The sequence below is a fragment of the Epithele typhae genome (assembly GCF_022376455.1).
Source record: "Epithele typhae strain CBS 203.58 chromosome Unknown BXZ73scaffold_8, whole genome shotgun sequence".
Classification (NCBI taxonomy): Eukaryota; Fungi; Basidiomycota; class Agaricomycetes; order Polyporales; family Epitheliaceae; genus Epithele; species Epithele typhae.
Window position 1 is genome coordinate 721,235 of NW_025954199.1, and position 12,071 is coordinate 733,305.

General features: G+C 60.2%; 5 protein-coding genes across 5 annotated transcripts; 2 read left to right on the plus strand and 3 right to left on the minus strand.

Annotated features, from left to right (window-relative positions):
- Nucleotides 1-201: 201 nt before the first annotated feature.
- Nucleotides 202-2,104, plus strand: BXZ73DRAFT_98760 (PLP-dependent transferase; the record flags this gene model as incomplete). The annotated part of the gene is made up of 13 exons (XM_048027789.1): nt 202-219; nt 287-297; nt 363-371; nt 422-452; nt 512-667; nt 759-838; nt 891-1,027; nt 1,079-1,140; nt 1,187-1,333; nt 1,384-1,436; nt 1,491-1,828; nt 1,908-1,926; nt 1,999-2,104. The coding sequence occupies 13 exons, from the start codon at nt 202-204 to the stop codon at nt 2,102-2,104; spliced, it is 1,167 nt and encodes a 388-aa protein (XP_047880782.1).
- Nucleotides 2,105-2,774: 670 nt separating this feature from the next.
- Nucleotides 2,775-7,340, minus strand: BXZ73DRAFT_88606 (sulfite reductase subunit beta; the record flags this gene model as incomplete). The annotated part of the gene is made up of 14 exons (XM_048025018.1): nt 2,775-2,971; nt 3,050-3,260; nt 3,324-3,764; nt 3,823-4,089; nt 4,147-4,342; nt 4,397-4,829; nt 4,939-5,782; nt 5,841-5,962; nt 6,043-6,135; nt 6,182-6,407; nt 6,446-6,689; nt 6,767-6,792; nt 6,830-7,175; nt 7,231-7,340. 14 exons carry the CDS (start codon nt 7,338-7,340, stop codon nt 2,775-2,777), a joined length of 3,756 nt encoding a protein of 1,251 aa, XP_047880783.1.
- Nucleotides 7,341-7,860: 520 nt separating this feature from the next.
- Nucleotides 7,861-8,376, plus strand: BXZ73DRAFT_42480 (60S ribosomal protein L30; the record flags this gene model as incomplete). Its single annotated transcript, XM_048018960.1, has 3 exons — nt 7,861-7,993; nt 8,109-8,256; nt 8,310-8,376. 3 exons carry the CDS (start codon nt 7,861-7,863, stop codon nt 8,374-8,376), a joined length of 348 nt encoding a protein of 115 aa, XP_047880784.1.
- A 418-nt stretch (nt 8,377-8,794) lies between these two features.
- BXZ73DRAFT_88608 (actin-like ATPase domain-containing protein) lies at nt 8,795-10,533 on the minus strand (the record flags this gene model as incomplete). The annotated part of the gene is made up of 7 exons (XM_048025019.1): nt 8,795-8,896; nt 8,951-9,126; nt 9,177-9,827; nt 9,850-10,055; nt 10,110-10,235; nt 10,312-10,373; nt 10,426-10,533. 7 exons carry the CDS (start codon nt 10,531-10,533, stop codon nt 8,795-8,797), a joined length of 1,431 nt encoding a protein of 476 aa, XP_047880785.1.
- A 304-nt stretch (nt 10,534-10,837) lies between these two features.
- Nucleotides 10,838-11,537, minus strand: BXZ73DRAFT_98764 (uncharacterized protein; the record flags this gene model as incomplete). Its single annotated transcript, XM_048027790.1, has 2 exons — nt 10,838-11,040; nt 11,468-11,537. 2 exons carry the CDS (start codon nt 11,535-11,537, stop codon nt 10,838-10,840), a joined length of 273 nt encoding a protein of 90 aa, XP_047880786.1.
- Nucleotides 11,538-12,071: the final 534 nt, after the last annotated feature.

Consider the following 12,071-nt stretch of genomic DNA (forward strand, 5'->3'; position numbering starts at 1 on the left):
GTGTCCGCCACTAGTTGGTGCCCTCTTCTCTGACCCCACTCGCTCTCCGGCCCTCGGTCCTTTCTCTGCGCCAGTTCGGAGGCCGGTCAGGTGATGCACGCCCGCTCGTCCTGCGCCCGCCGTTGGCTCTCTCTCCCCCGACCCCGCACTTGCCTCCGCACCGTCACCCGCCCAGTCACTCTCCCCCCATCCACACGCGCCATGTCGTCCTTCACCCAGGTCGGTCTGTAGCCCATCTTCCTGTACGCTCTCGCTCAACCTGTGCATATGCGCTCCATCCGTCCAGGAACCGCACAAGTGAGTACACTGCACCTGCTATGTAGGCTCTCGTCGCCAAGCTGATTGGGATGCATTCTCTCCAGACTGCTCGTGTACGTCCATCGATTGCTTGATATTTTTCTGTCTCTTCATACCCTCCAAGCATCCCCGGACCCATTGAAGTCACCGATGAGGTCCGTGCCTGCGATCGTGCTGCTCTTCGCAACGCAACTCATACCGCACTCTACTCCAGGTCCTCTACGCCAATGCGCATCCTTCCATGTCCCACATTTCGCCAGACTTCATCCCGGTCTTTGGCGACTGCATTCGCATGATGCGTCAGGTCCTCTTCACCCAGGATGCACAACCATTCATCATCGCTGGGTCTGGTACTCTTGGATGGGACCAGGTACGTCGCTCTTTTCATCCCTGTGCTTCTTCCGGATCTCCGGCCCCTCATCCGCTCCCCTGCCTCCTTGCGCATCCGGTTCGTACTGTAGGTCTCCGCAAACCTCATCGAGCCTGGAGAGAACGTCCTCGTCCTCAACAGCGGCTACTTCGGCGACAGCTTTGCCGACTGGTCAGTCTCCTCCGGCTCCCCGCCATTCAGAGAGCTCACGCCGAAATCGAAGCTTGCGGACATACGGTGCGAATGTTGACTCCGTTCAAGCTCCGTTCGGTGCGGCCGTGACTCCGTCGGAAGTGGAGGCCGCGCTGAAGGCCAAGAAGTACAAGGCAGTCACGTTCACCCATGTCGACACCTCTACCGGTTCGTTGGCGTGCATCTAAGCCAATACAAACTACTAACAACGATACGCAGGCGTCCTCACCGATGCGCAAGGGATCGCCGCGGCGGTCAAGCGCGTTTCTCCTGATACCCTTGTAAGGCCGATCACGTCAGCCATGACCCTCACTCATACTAGCACAGGTAGTTGCCGACGCCGTGTGCTCAGTAGCCAGCGAGGAGATTCGCTTCGATGACTGGGGCTTGGACGTCGTCCTGACCGCGAGTCAGAAGGGCCTGAGCACGCCGCCAGGCCTCAGCATCCTCGTGGCTAGCCAGAAAGCGATCAAGGTCCGTCTCGTACATTCCACTTTACTACCAGCTTCTAACGCCGCTGGTAGGTCTTCGAGACCAGGGCAAGCCCAGTGACGTCTTACTACGCGAGCTGGAAGAAGTGAGTGCTACTTCTCATCACTTCAAATACACCCGCAGAGTCGTTGTTGTCTAGGTGGCTTCCTATCATGACCGCCTACGAAACCGGCAACGCCGCGTACTTCGCGACCCCGCCTGTGAACCTGATCTACGCTTTCAACGCGTCGCTCACCCAGCTTACGAAGCAAGCACCTTCGCTCGAGGAGCGCTTCCGCCTGCACAAGGAGGCCAGCCAGCGCATGAAGCAGGCCGCTTTGGATATGGGCATGAAGCAGCTGCCTCTGGACATGTCCGTCGCCGCCAACGGCATGACCGCGCTCTGGTTCCCCGAGGGCATCACCGCGGCGGACATCCTGGGGCCGCTCGCGAAGCAGGACATCGTCGTTGCCGGCGGCCTGCACAAAGACCACAAGCGTGAGTGCTCCGTCTTGCCGTATCCCCACGTGTGCGTGCGGGTGATCGACGATCTGAAGCTGACTGCCGTCTGGTTCAGTCAAGTACTTCCGTATCGGGTATGTCTTCGCGCCCCTGTGTGCAGCTGCTGGATGATCGGCGGGCGTCACTGACACGCATGTGGTATCCAGACACATGGGCATCAGCGCGGTCGACAAGAACCGGGCCGACGTCGAGAAGGTCATCTCCGCCCTGCAGGCGAGTCTCGCCGAGGCCAAGGCGAGCAAGAACGCGTAAGGAAGAAGTCGTTTGTCTGTTGTAATAGAACACTCCCCCGTTGAGCTCATTGTAAAACTATCGTCGCACATCTGGGAAACGGGACGGAACGAAATCGACGCTTCGCGGAACGCAGTGCCGTCGCCGCCCCTACAGACGGGCCAAAACACGGGCTTCGGCCGCTCTATGCCCACCGCGCGGCTCTGATGGCTGTCCGCCCACAAGCGAGCGGAAAGGAGAGAACAACGATCGTGAACCCCATCTCCACCGATTTCATCTCAGCGGCGCAGGCTGATCGTAAATCTTGCAGGCAGTGAGCGCGGCCCGCAGGGCGGGGCTCCGTCGGTGCCCCGCTCCGCCCCTGGCGACATGCGGGCCCGCCGTTATCTCCACCAAGTCCACCAATCGAGTCCCGCCCGTATCTCGAGTCGTTCAAGTTGCCGCCGCCGAACATCCCAGAGCCAGGAGACGGGTCGCGACTTGCCTTGCTCGGGGACGGATGGGGTCAGTGGCGAACTTCATGGTACCTGAAAAGATGCTGGATGTATAGAGGGTGACTAGTGTATCTTGTTTGTACATGGCTATCGCTATAGATGGTACTTCTATCTGCTCGAATGCTGCGAGCTATTACACCAGAGAGGACGTCTAGATGCGGCTGCGAACGGCTGGCGAGAGGGGAGGGGGGGGGACCCTACGCGGTGACCGCGATCTCGCGATACTTGCCCTCGCCGCCCATTCGGTCGTACCACTCCGCACCGGAGGTCGTGGGCGCGATGTATCCGGCGCGGATGACGAAGTCGCCAAAGTGTTCGCCGTCGTGTCGCTCGAGCGCGTAGCGCTTGATCATCGGGCCCAGGATGGCGAGGATCTCGGGCTCGGTGACGGTCTCTGTACAGAGGAACGAGAGGGACAGCGTGTGTCAGTACTAGATCGTGGGGAGCGAGGAGGTAGAGACGGGAGGCGCACCGCGGTAGATCTTGTTCAGACGCTGGCCGTGGTAGCCACCGCCGAGAAGCATGAGGTACGTCCCTGGGGCCTTGCCGACGAAGGCGACCTCGGCGAGGTAGGGACGCGCGCAGCCGTTCGGGCAGCCGGTCATGCGCATGACGATCGAGTCGTTGCGGAGCCCGTTTTCCTCGCAGATCTTTTCGACCTTCTCGACGAGGATGGGCAGGTACTGAGGAGACGGTAACGTCCGTCAGCAATGGCAAGGTAAACGCAGCAGAAGGTGGGAACGTACCCGCTCAGATTCAGCCATGGCGAGACCACATGTAGGGAACGACACACAGGCAGACGAGGACAGACGGAGACCTGAAAACGCAAGGTTGTCGAGCTTGTACTCGGCGAGCAGGCGCTTGATTGTGGGCAGCTCCGCGGGTGGGACGTCGGAGATGACAAGGTGCTGGTTCGCGGTCATGCGGAACGTGCCCTTGTGCACCTTCGCGATCTCGCGCAGGCCGGTCTTGAACGCCTTGCCCGGCTCGTCCTGCACGCGCCCGTTCTCGATGAAGCACGTAAAGTGGTGCTTGCCGTCCTGACCGGTCGCCCAGCCGAATTCATCCACGTTCTTGTCGAACGTGAACGGCCGGGCGGGCTCGAGCTTGTAGCCGAGGCGGCGCTCGACCTCGGCTTTGAAAGTTTCGAGGCTCATGCGGTCGATCGTGTATTTCAGACGCGCGTTCTGGGTGAGGAGAGGTAAGCTAGTAGACGAGGTAGGGAGGTATAGAAGAGGATCTCACCTTGCGGTCGGCGCGGTTGCCGTTGTCCCGCTGGACAAGCATGATCTTCTCCGCGATGTCGACGCCCTGCTCTACGGTGCAGAAACCGAGCACGGAGCCTGCCCGCGGGTACGTCTTCTTGTTCCCATGGGTGACACCCATGCCTCCGCCCGCAGTGACATTGAAGCCGGCGAGGTCGCCATGCTTGTCGACGATGGCGATGAAACCGACGTCGTTCGCGAAGACGTCAACATCGTTGTTTGGCGGGATGGCCACGGCGATTTTGAACTGTAACGTCCAGTGAGTCATTTGCATTTGAGAGGCAGTACGAGATGCTCAACGAACCTTGCGCGGCAGGTAGAACTCCCCGTATAGAGGTTCAACATCCTTCAACGCGTCACCGGCGACGAGCTTCTTGTCCAGCCAGATCTCGTGGTAAGCGGAGGTGCGAGGAAGCAAATGCTCGCTAGCCTTCTTCGCGAAATCGTACGCCTGATGGTGAAGTTTCGACAGCGACGGGACAGTGGAGACAATAACATTCCTGTACGCAGTGGTTAGGGCATTATGCGCAGAAAAATGAACATATGGGACATACCGGTTCACGTCACCACACGCCGCTAGGGTATCGAGGAGTGCACGGTTAATGTCCTGGATAGCCGACTTCAAGTGACGCTTGATCACGCCGTGGAATTGGAACGTCTGCCGGGTCGTGATCTTGTACGTCCCGTTCCCGTGCTCGTCCGCGATCTGGTCCATGATGAGCCACTGCTCGGGCAGACAGACCCCGGCGGGCATGCGGACGCGGATCATGAACGAGTACGCGGGCTCGGCGCCCATCGCCTGCCGCTCATCGCGGATGTCCCGGTCGTCCTGCTGGTAGATGCCGTGGAACTTGGTGAGCTGCGTGTCGCTCGCGGCGAGCGCGCCCGTGCTCGTGTCCTCGAGGCCCTCCGCGATCGTCCCGCGCAGGTACTGCGACGCGACCTTGATGTGTTCGTTTGTGATCGGCTCCGGTTCGGCCTCGTGACCTCAACGGCGTCGACGCCCAGCGCCTTCCACACGAGCGGCTCCCAGGCCTTGTAGCCCGTCTCGGGTCCGTCGGCGTCCTGGTCGTCCCCAGGCCGAGCGGCGCGAAACGCGTCGCGCCGAGCTGCTCGAGGCGCGCGTCGAGGTCCTTGCCCGCCTTGTTGTAGTGGTGCGCGTCCTCGGGCCGCGGCCAGTAGTGGCTGTCGCCCATACCGAATACGGCGAACTGGACGCGCTCGAGCGGGCGCTCGGCGCGTGTGGACGCGGCGTTGACGAGCTTCATGAACGCGCGCGCGTTCTGCGGGAACTCGCCCTGGCCGGCGACGGACGTGACGAGCGCTACAAACTCCTCTTTCGCGATGTCCTCCAACGAGATCGAGTCGAGGGAGGCGACGGTCGTAGAGAGCCCGCGGAGCTTGCCGCGGGTTGCGAGGCGCTTTGCGACCTTCTCGGCCTTGCCGCCGTCGGAGGCGTAGAGGACCGTAAGCGGAGGCGCATCGATGGTGGAGAGCAGGTCGGTGTAGGCCTGGGCGGCACGCTGTTTGCGCGCTTGCTTGAGGCTCTCGCCGAGGCTGCCGACGAGCTCCGCAGCGAGCTCAGGCTTAGAGCGCACAAGTTGCGATAGGTGGTTCTGACGGTCGAGGAACGCTTGCAGCTCGTTCTTGACCGAGTCGGAGTCGAGCGAGAAGGGCTCTTTGTTTTCGCGTTCCTTGCTCGGGTTCCAGCGGTAGAGGGGCCAGTAGCCAGAATCGACGGCAAGCTTCGTCTCTTTGAGGATCTCGAGCGCGGGAGTGCTCTCCGTGGTGTATGGGAGGTAGGCGAGGACGACACTGGGGCCGTCGAATCGGTCCGCCTCCATGAGCGCCTGAAGAACCTGGGAGTAGGACGAGTAGACGGCCGTGCTCGCGACGTAGACATCACCGTGGTTCATCGCGTAAAGACCGACGTCTTTTTCCTTCGATGTTGGTCAAGGTGTTGCGAGCGGTATAAGGAGTCGTGTCGAGGATGAGCACATTCACGTTCAACTTGGAGGCAATCGCGTGGTGCAGGCCTGAGGCACCCAAATCGTATGCCCACGCGTCGGAACCAATGATCCAACGTGAGAGGGCCGGGAGGAGGTGGCGGAGACTGAAACCTTCTGCGCCGCAGGGTTTTGGATCTGTTCGCGTTGTAGAGCAGCCACGATTTCCTCTGTCAGCTTTTGGCTCGTCATACCGTCATCCTTGGCTCCAAGCCACCGGGTGAGAACAGAGCGGAGGTCGAATGAGATGTCGGGGTCGCGGAGGAGCTCACGCACGGCCCGACGAGCTCCTCGCGGTCGTCGAACTCGCCGCGTGCGCGTCCGAGAGCAAACTCAGGAGTGGTTGCAATCTGGCCTGCGGAGCAACAAGCTCGGGCGAGTTGAGGATGTTGAGCCTGTCGGCGAAAACGTTGCGAAGCATTTTGGTGTAAGCCGTCTCGTGCTTGGGAACGTGAGGTGCAGAGGTGGTTGCTGTTGCCGAGGGCGATGGGCCGAGTGCGAGGCGCGTCTGGGCGGTCCCCGAGGAAGCGGCATCCAGCAGGGCGTGTACGTCGCCACGCTGAACGAGGCCGCATCTCCTAGCAGACCTGATTGTACCACTGGAGCCGGGTCGCGCTCGCTTTGTTGGAGGGCACTGACGACTTCAAGGTAGAGCGGAGTCCACTTCATGGACCAGTGGTGAAGCTGCTCGAGAACAATAATACGAGTGACAGTAGCCGGTACTGCGTCAAGGACGGTGGTTGGCAGGAGCGGCTTGAGAAGAGCAACGTTCACGAAAGTGACCCCGTCGAGGTCGAGGTCGAGGTTTGCGCGACCAAGGGCGACGACGCAGTATGGGGTTCTGATGTGCCATGAGAATAAGTTGGGCGTAATGGACGGCGGAGGAGAGCGACAGTGGCGGCAGCGGCAGCTTGGTACTGCTGCAAAAGAGTTGCAGCATCGGGCTTGGGCGTTTTGCCTGGAGATGGGGGCGGGAGAAACGAGGAAGGCAGGGATTTGGTCGTCCGCGAGAACATCCACAGACTCGTCGTCTGTTCCCAGGTGGAATATGTGGAGGACGGCGACAGATTCTGTCGAGGCGAGCTTAGAAGCGAGAAGGGCGTGATCGTGAGCTTGCTGGGCTGTACGGGAATGGAGGACGAAGGGGAGGGAAGATTGGAGAACGATGGCGTCGGAGAGATCGGAGTCGACGGCGATATGGAAGACAGTGGGGGTGGAGGAGAGCTCAGGGAGGTGGAGGACGAGCTGGTGAAGTGCCTGGGGGTAGGCGGACGCGACGTATGTTACGAGGCGGGACGCGCGGTGGCGGAGGAGGACGGACCAACATCTGCAGCAACGGGCAGAGCGTGATATTGCGCTTGGGATCGGGGCCGTCGTCCAACGCACGGAGGGCAGTTTGGAAGGGGGAGATGCCCGAGGGAGGGAGGGAGAGAACGAGGGCATCGGACAAGTGGTAGGCGATGCGGGCGACGGAGGCAACTGCGGGGCTCATGGTGTGGGAGGCAGGGCGAGCGGGGCAGGCTCTGAATGCAAAAGTGGGATGTTATGGAGGATTAAAGGAACGGTGGCGTGCTTCGTGAGGACGGACTTACGAATGAGCCCGAGGGTATCACCTGCGCGCGCGAAGCTTGAAGCTTAAGCTACGGAGGCCAGTGCAGGCTGGAGAGAAGAGGGTTTAAAGAGCGCGAGGCGAGGCATTGCTCAGCAGGGCTCGCGACGATGGCGAACCTCGGCCGGACGGATGGCAGAAAACATTCGCTGCAAGCTCGCCACCGCACACAAGAACGGCGCGATCCGTGTGGCCCTGTTTGGCCTCCCCCTTTCCGGAACCCTGGCCTCGGGTTGGGGGCAGGGATACCCGGCTCCCGGCCCGTCTCAGGAGGAGGCTGAACCTTATTCGTGCAACTGCCCAGTTCTTCGCCGCCATACCGCCCGTCCGCGACATCGTCCAAGGCAGCATCAAGACTACCGCCGCCACCGCCGACGCCTCCTCCCCACCCCTCCAGCAAGCCATGGCCCCCACCAAGAAGTCCAAGGCGACCAAGTCCTCCGAGTCCATCGCCTCCCGTCTTGCTCTCGTTGTCAAGTCGGGCAAGTACTCCCTCGGCTACAAGTCCGCCCTCAAGCAGATGCGCAACGGCAAGGGTGCGTCCCTTTCCATACCTTTCTCTCCGGGGACTGGAGCGTAAGGCTGAGAAGGTCCCTTGGGCTGACTGCGGTTTGTTCTTCCCTCCTTGCCTCGGCGCACCCGTGTGTACAGCCAAGCTTGTCCTAATTGCCGGCAACTGTCCCCCCCTTCGCAAGTCTGAGCTTGAGTACTACGCCATGCTCTCAAAAACTTCGGTCCACCACTTCGCGGGAACCAATGTTGCTCTCGGTACCGCTGCCGGCAAACTCTTCCGTGTTGGGTATGTCTCACTTGTTTTTCATTCCTACTCGCTCTCTGACGTCGTTCTTTCAGTGTCATGACCGTCTCCGACCCTGGTGACAGCGATCTCCTGACCGTCGCTGAGGGCGCGGCGGCATAAAATTATCGTACTTCACACCGTCCATGCCATGTATCGTCTTACAGCGTGATTGTATGATTTATGAGGCAGCCATGACTTACCCATGCCACCACCACATTCGCGTGCAAATAACTTTCACCATCAACTTTCCCCATCGATGGAGTGCGTAACCACCTCAGTGTATTGAACGTTGCTGGGGTACTGTTTGGTCGCCCTACGAACTCGTGCAGAGGGTACTTGCTTGCGACATTGGATAAGTTCCACAGCATCTGCCTGGGTTCGTAACAGGTGGCTTCGTTGCACAGATTTGTACTCGCCAGCCGGGCTTCCATGGTGGTATTAAGTAGTTAAGTCGGAACGGAGTTGATGGCTCACATGCATATATGATCCAGAAAGCGCAAGTAATAGAAAGCAGGCTATTATACAAATGAGAACAGTGCTAAAACAGTGAAGGCGACATTCCCAATATTGTGCGCGGTCCGCCACTCGCGTAGTCAGCTTTGGAAACATAATTCTTCCCCGCAGAATCGGTGAACGCCAGCTATATAGAACAATCGCTGAGCAAGGGACGGTACCCCCCGTTTTATGAACTCACCTTCGCAACGATGCTCGTTCCAAGGAAAGCTGCGAGACCATCTCCCTTATCCCGATATTCTGCGAAGTAATCTGGGACCTTGAGAGTTTTGATGTGTCTTGGTTGGACTTCGTTGTTTGGAACGTCACCACTGAGAAGATAGGGTGACAGGCGTCCAGAGAGGGCGGCACTGAGGCCTGTAGTGAACGACCCTGAGACGACACGGAGACTGGCATAAGGAAGACACCGCTACCTTTTATGCGGTTCGTAATCTCCCCGGTGACGAAGAGCCCCTGCCAGATGTATGTTCGCTGGTCGACGTCTGCCCTTCCGACCGCGTCGCCCACGACGCTCTGCAGCGGCTGCACCAGATCTTCGTCCTTTGGCTCGACCCCCGGGACGCCCCTGAGCAACGACGGGTCGAAGAGTGGCTCGCAAAAGCGGTGGCGCTCCTTGCCCAGCGTGATCTCCACGCCGCGGAACTCGGTCGTGACGAGGTCGAGGGCCTCGAGCTCCTTCGCGCGCGCCTGCTCCGCGGGCTGCGCCTTCGCGTTCGCCCGCCGCTTCAGCCCGCTCTCGATCACCGCGCGCTCCTTGCCGGCGACGACGATCGCGGCGATGTCCGTCACGCCCTCGTCCTCGAGCTCGCGCGCGGCCTCGCCCTCGGCGAGCGCCTTGATGAGCCCGCTCTGCCAGACGTGGCGCGCGAGCGCGAGGAGGTCCGCCTGGAGCGCGTCCGGCGCGGGCGCGCCCGCAGGGGCGAGCGCGGCCATGACGGAGGTGTTGGGCGGAAGAGGTGGGCGAGGTAGGCGAGGCAGTCGGCGAGCCCGATCGGGACGGCGGTGCGGGTGGGGTGGGCGATGAAGCCGTCGATGACGGGCGCGACGGCGGTGTGGTGCTCGTCGACGTCGACGACGAACCGGAGAGCTGGGTTCCGGAGGCGACGGCGTAGAACTGGGCGATGGGGCGCTCGAGGATGGCGAAGCCGGCGGCGTTGAAGCGTTCGAAGAAAATCTGACATATACGCTCGTACGAATCGCGGGAAAGGCCGGCGGCGATGGAGAGCATCACGGGGGATTCCATCTGGAGGCGGCGGAGCTTGAGCTCAGTGAAGAGAATGTGTTTCCTGCGGGATGCTCTCGTACGTGTGCGAGGGTTGGAAAAGGACACAGGGACGTACCACAACGCCTCGGCCTGTGTATAATCTTTGATATCGTCTCCGTCAAAGGGCCATGATACTAGGATATCCTGCCCGGTGGCGAGGGCGTCATCGAGTTGAGAGCCAACAGGTAGTCGGTGACTTTGACTGTGCTTGGGATAGCTGAAGATGAGGGGCCTTGGAGAGTGTCAGACTGAGACGTGAAGCAGGAGGGGTAACAGACGCACCGCTCTCGCTCTGTAGAGTGACAAGACTCCTCCGCAGTCCCACGCGCGCGGATACTTGCTATGAAAGCCTGTCTAGTGAGACCTGGTGCAGAAGGCGCGGAGGGACGTACGACGGCGGGGAGACGGAGAAGATCGTGTAGACCTTGGCCTGCGCGGATGCAGGTACGGCCAGTCTCGATTATGACGACCTGGGAGTCGCGAAAGCTGCTGTTGCTCATTCGGTTGAACGGAAGGGAGACGGACGAGGGCGGAGAGGTGCACAAACGCGTTTGGGACAAGGCTCAGTTCGCGATCACGCTCCTGCGCGCACTCTCACGCATCCGCTCGACGCGCCTCGTTCGTAGACGCCGGAACGTTCGCCTCTTCGAACTCGGGACGGGGCAAAGCTCGCGAGTCGCGAAAGGCAGCGCGTAACGTCGCGCGCAGGGGCTCAGAAGATGCGAAAAACCTGGTATCAACGTGCCAAGCGGCGACAGCAGTGTGCTGTAGTAGGTCGGTGCAGCCTCCGTACAATAAATAGGTCTAGCTCCCCCCCTCTTCCGACTCTCCGTCCTGGCTCGCGAGTTCCTGTTCCATCCGCGCCGCGAACGCGTCGAAGCCGATGCTCACCGGCGGCACCTCTTCGCGCACGCACGTCGCGACGAACGGCTGCGGTCGCGACAGCTGCAGGAAAGTCGCTGCCGGTTTGCGCCAGACGATGAAGTCGCACCCGACCGCGCTCGAGCCTGGGAGATGGTCGAAGCGGAAGGTCCGCGAGTGGGATCCGCTCCTCGTCCTCGCTCTCGCTCTCGTGCTCGTGCTTCCCATCCGCAGGCTTGCCAGGCACCTGTTTGCTCCACTTCCGTGTCGCCCTTGCAAGCTCGCCGTCGAGGCGCGCCGTCCTGCAGGCATCACTGCTGGGCCAAGCAGATGTGCAGGCACCGGCTGCATAGGAAGCGCACCGAGCGTCCGCTGGGGCTCTTGCTGCCGTAATGGAACCCGGAGCAGCCGCACTGCATCCATCAACGGCCTGCCCAACAGCTCCTGGTGGGCTGCATCCGCTGATCTTCCATCCCTCTGCCTCCTCTTGCGAATCGTACTGAGCAGCCTGGCAATGTTTAACATTAGCACACTTGTTGTCACCCTGGCTTATATGCTGTGCCTCGTGCTCACCTTGAACAGGACAGAGAAGAATCACCTTTGCCATATGGCTCTGATCAATGTGGCTCTTGAGCTCTGCCATCGTCTTGTGGTGCCTTCCAGCACAGCGTGGGTACTGGCACTGAAAGCCCTGTAGACATGGATATGGACATTGTCCACCTATGGCTACCATGTCAAGAGACCACTTACTAGAGTGGCACCTCTTGACGAGTGCTGTGCATCTCCACAGTGCTTGTATGCATGCTATGAAAGTCGATCAGCCTCTCCTGCAGATCTGCGACCACACCCCCAAAGTCCACAACACCCTCAGCTCAACCATTAAAAAATGCAGATGAGGAGGTAGCAGCTACACAAAGGAAGGACTAGCTGCTACAGCCTCCTCATCTGCATTTTCGCAAAAATTTGCGAGTGAGGTGTAATGTGCATTGTGGACCAAGAAGCGTTGATGGCTATGATAAGAGGGAGATGGGAAGACTGACCTCTTGCATTGCTCTCCAGCTGCAAATGTCCACATCCACACAACCCTTCCACTCGCAACGAAGTGGATCAGGGAGAATAATCTCTTTGGCCACCTCAATAACAAGATCAACAACAAATAAGGTGTGTGGATGGAAAC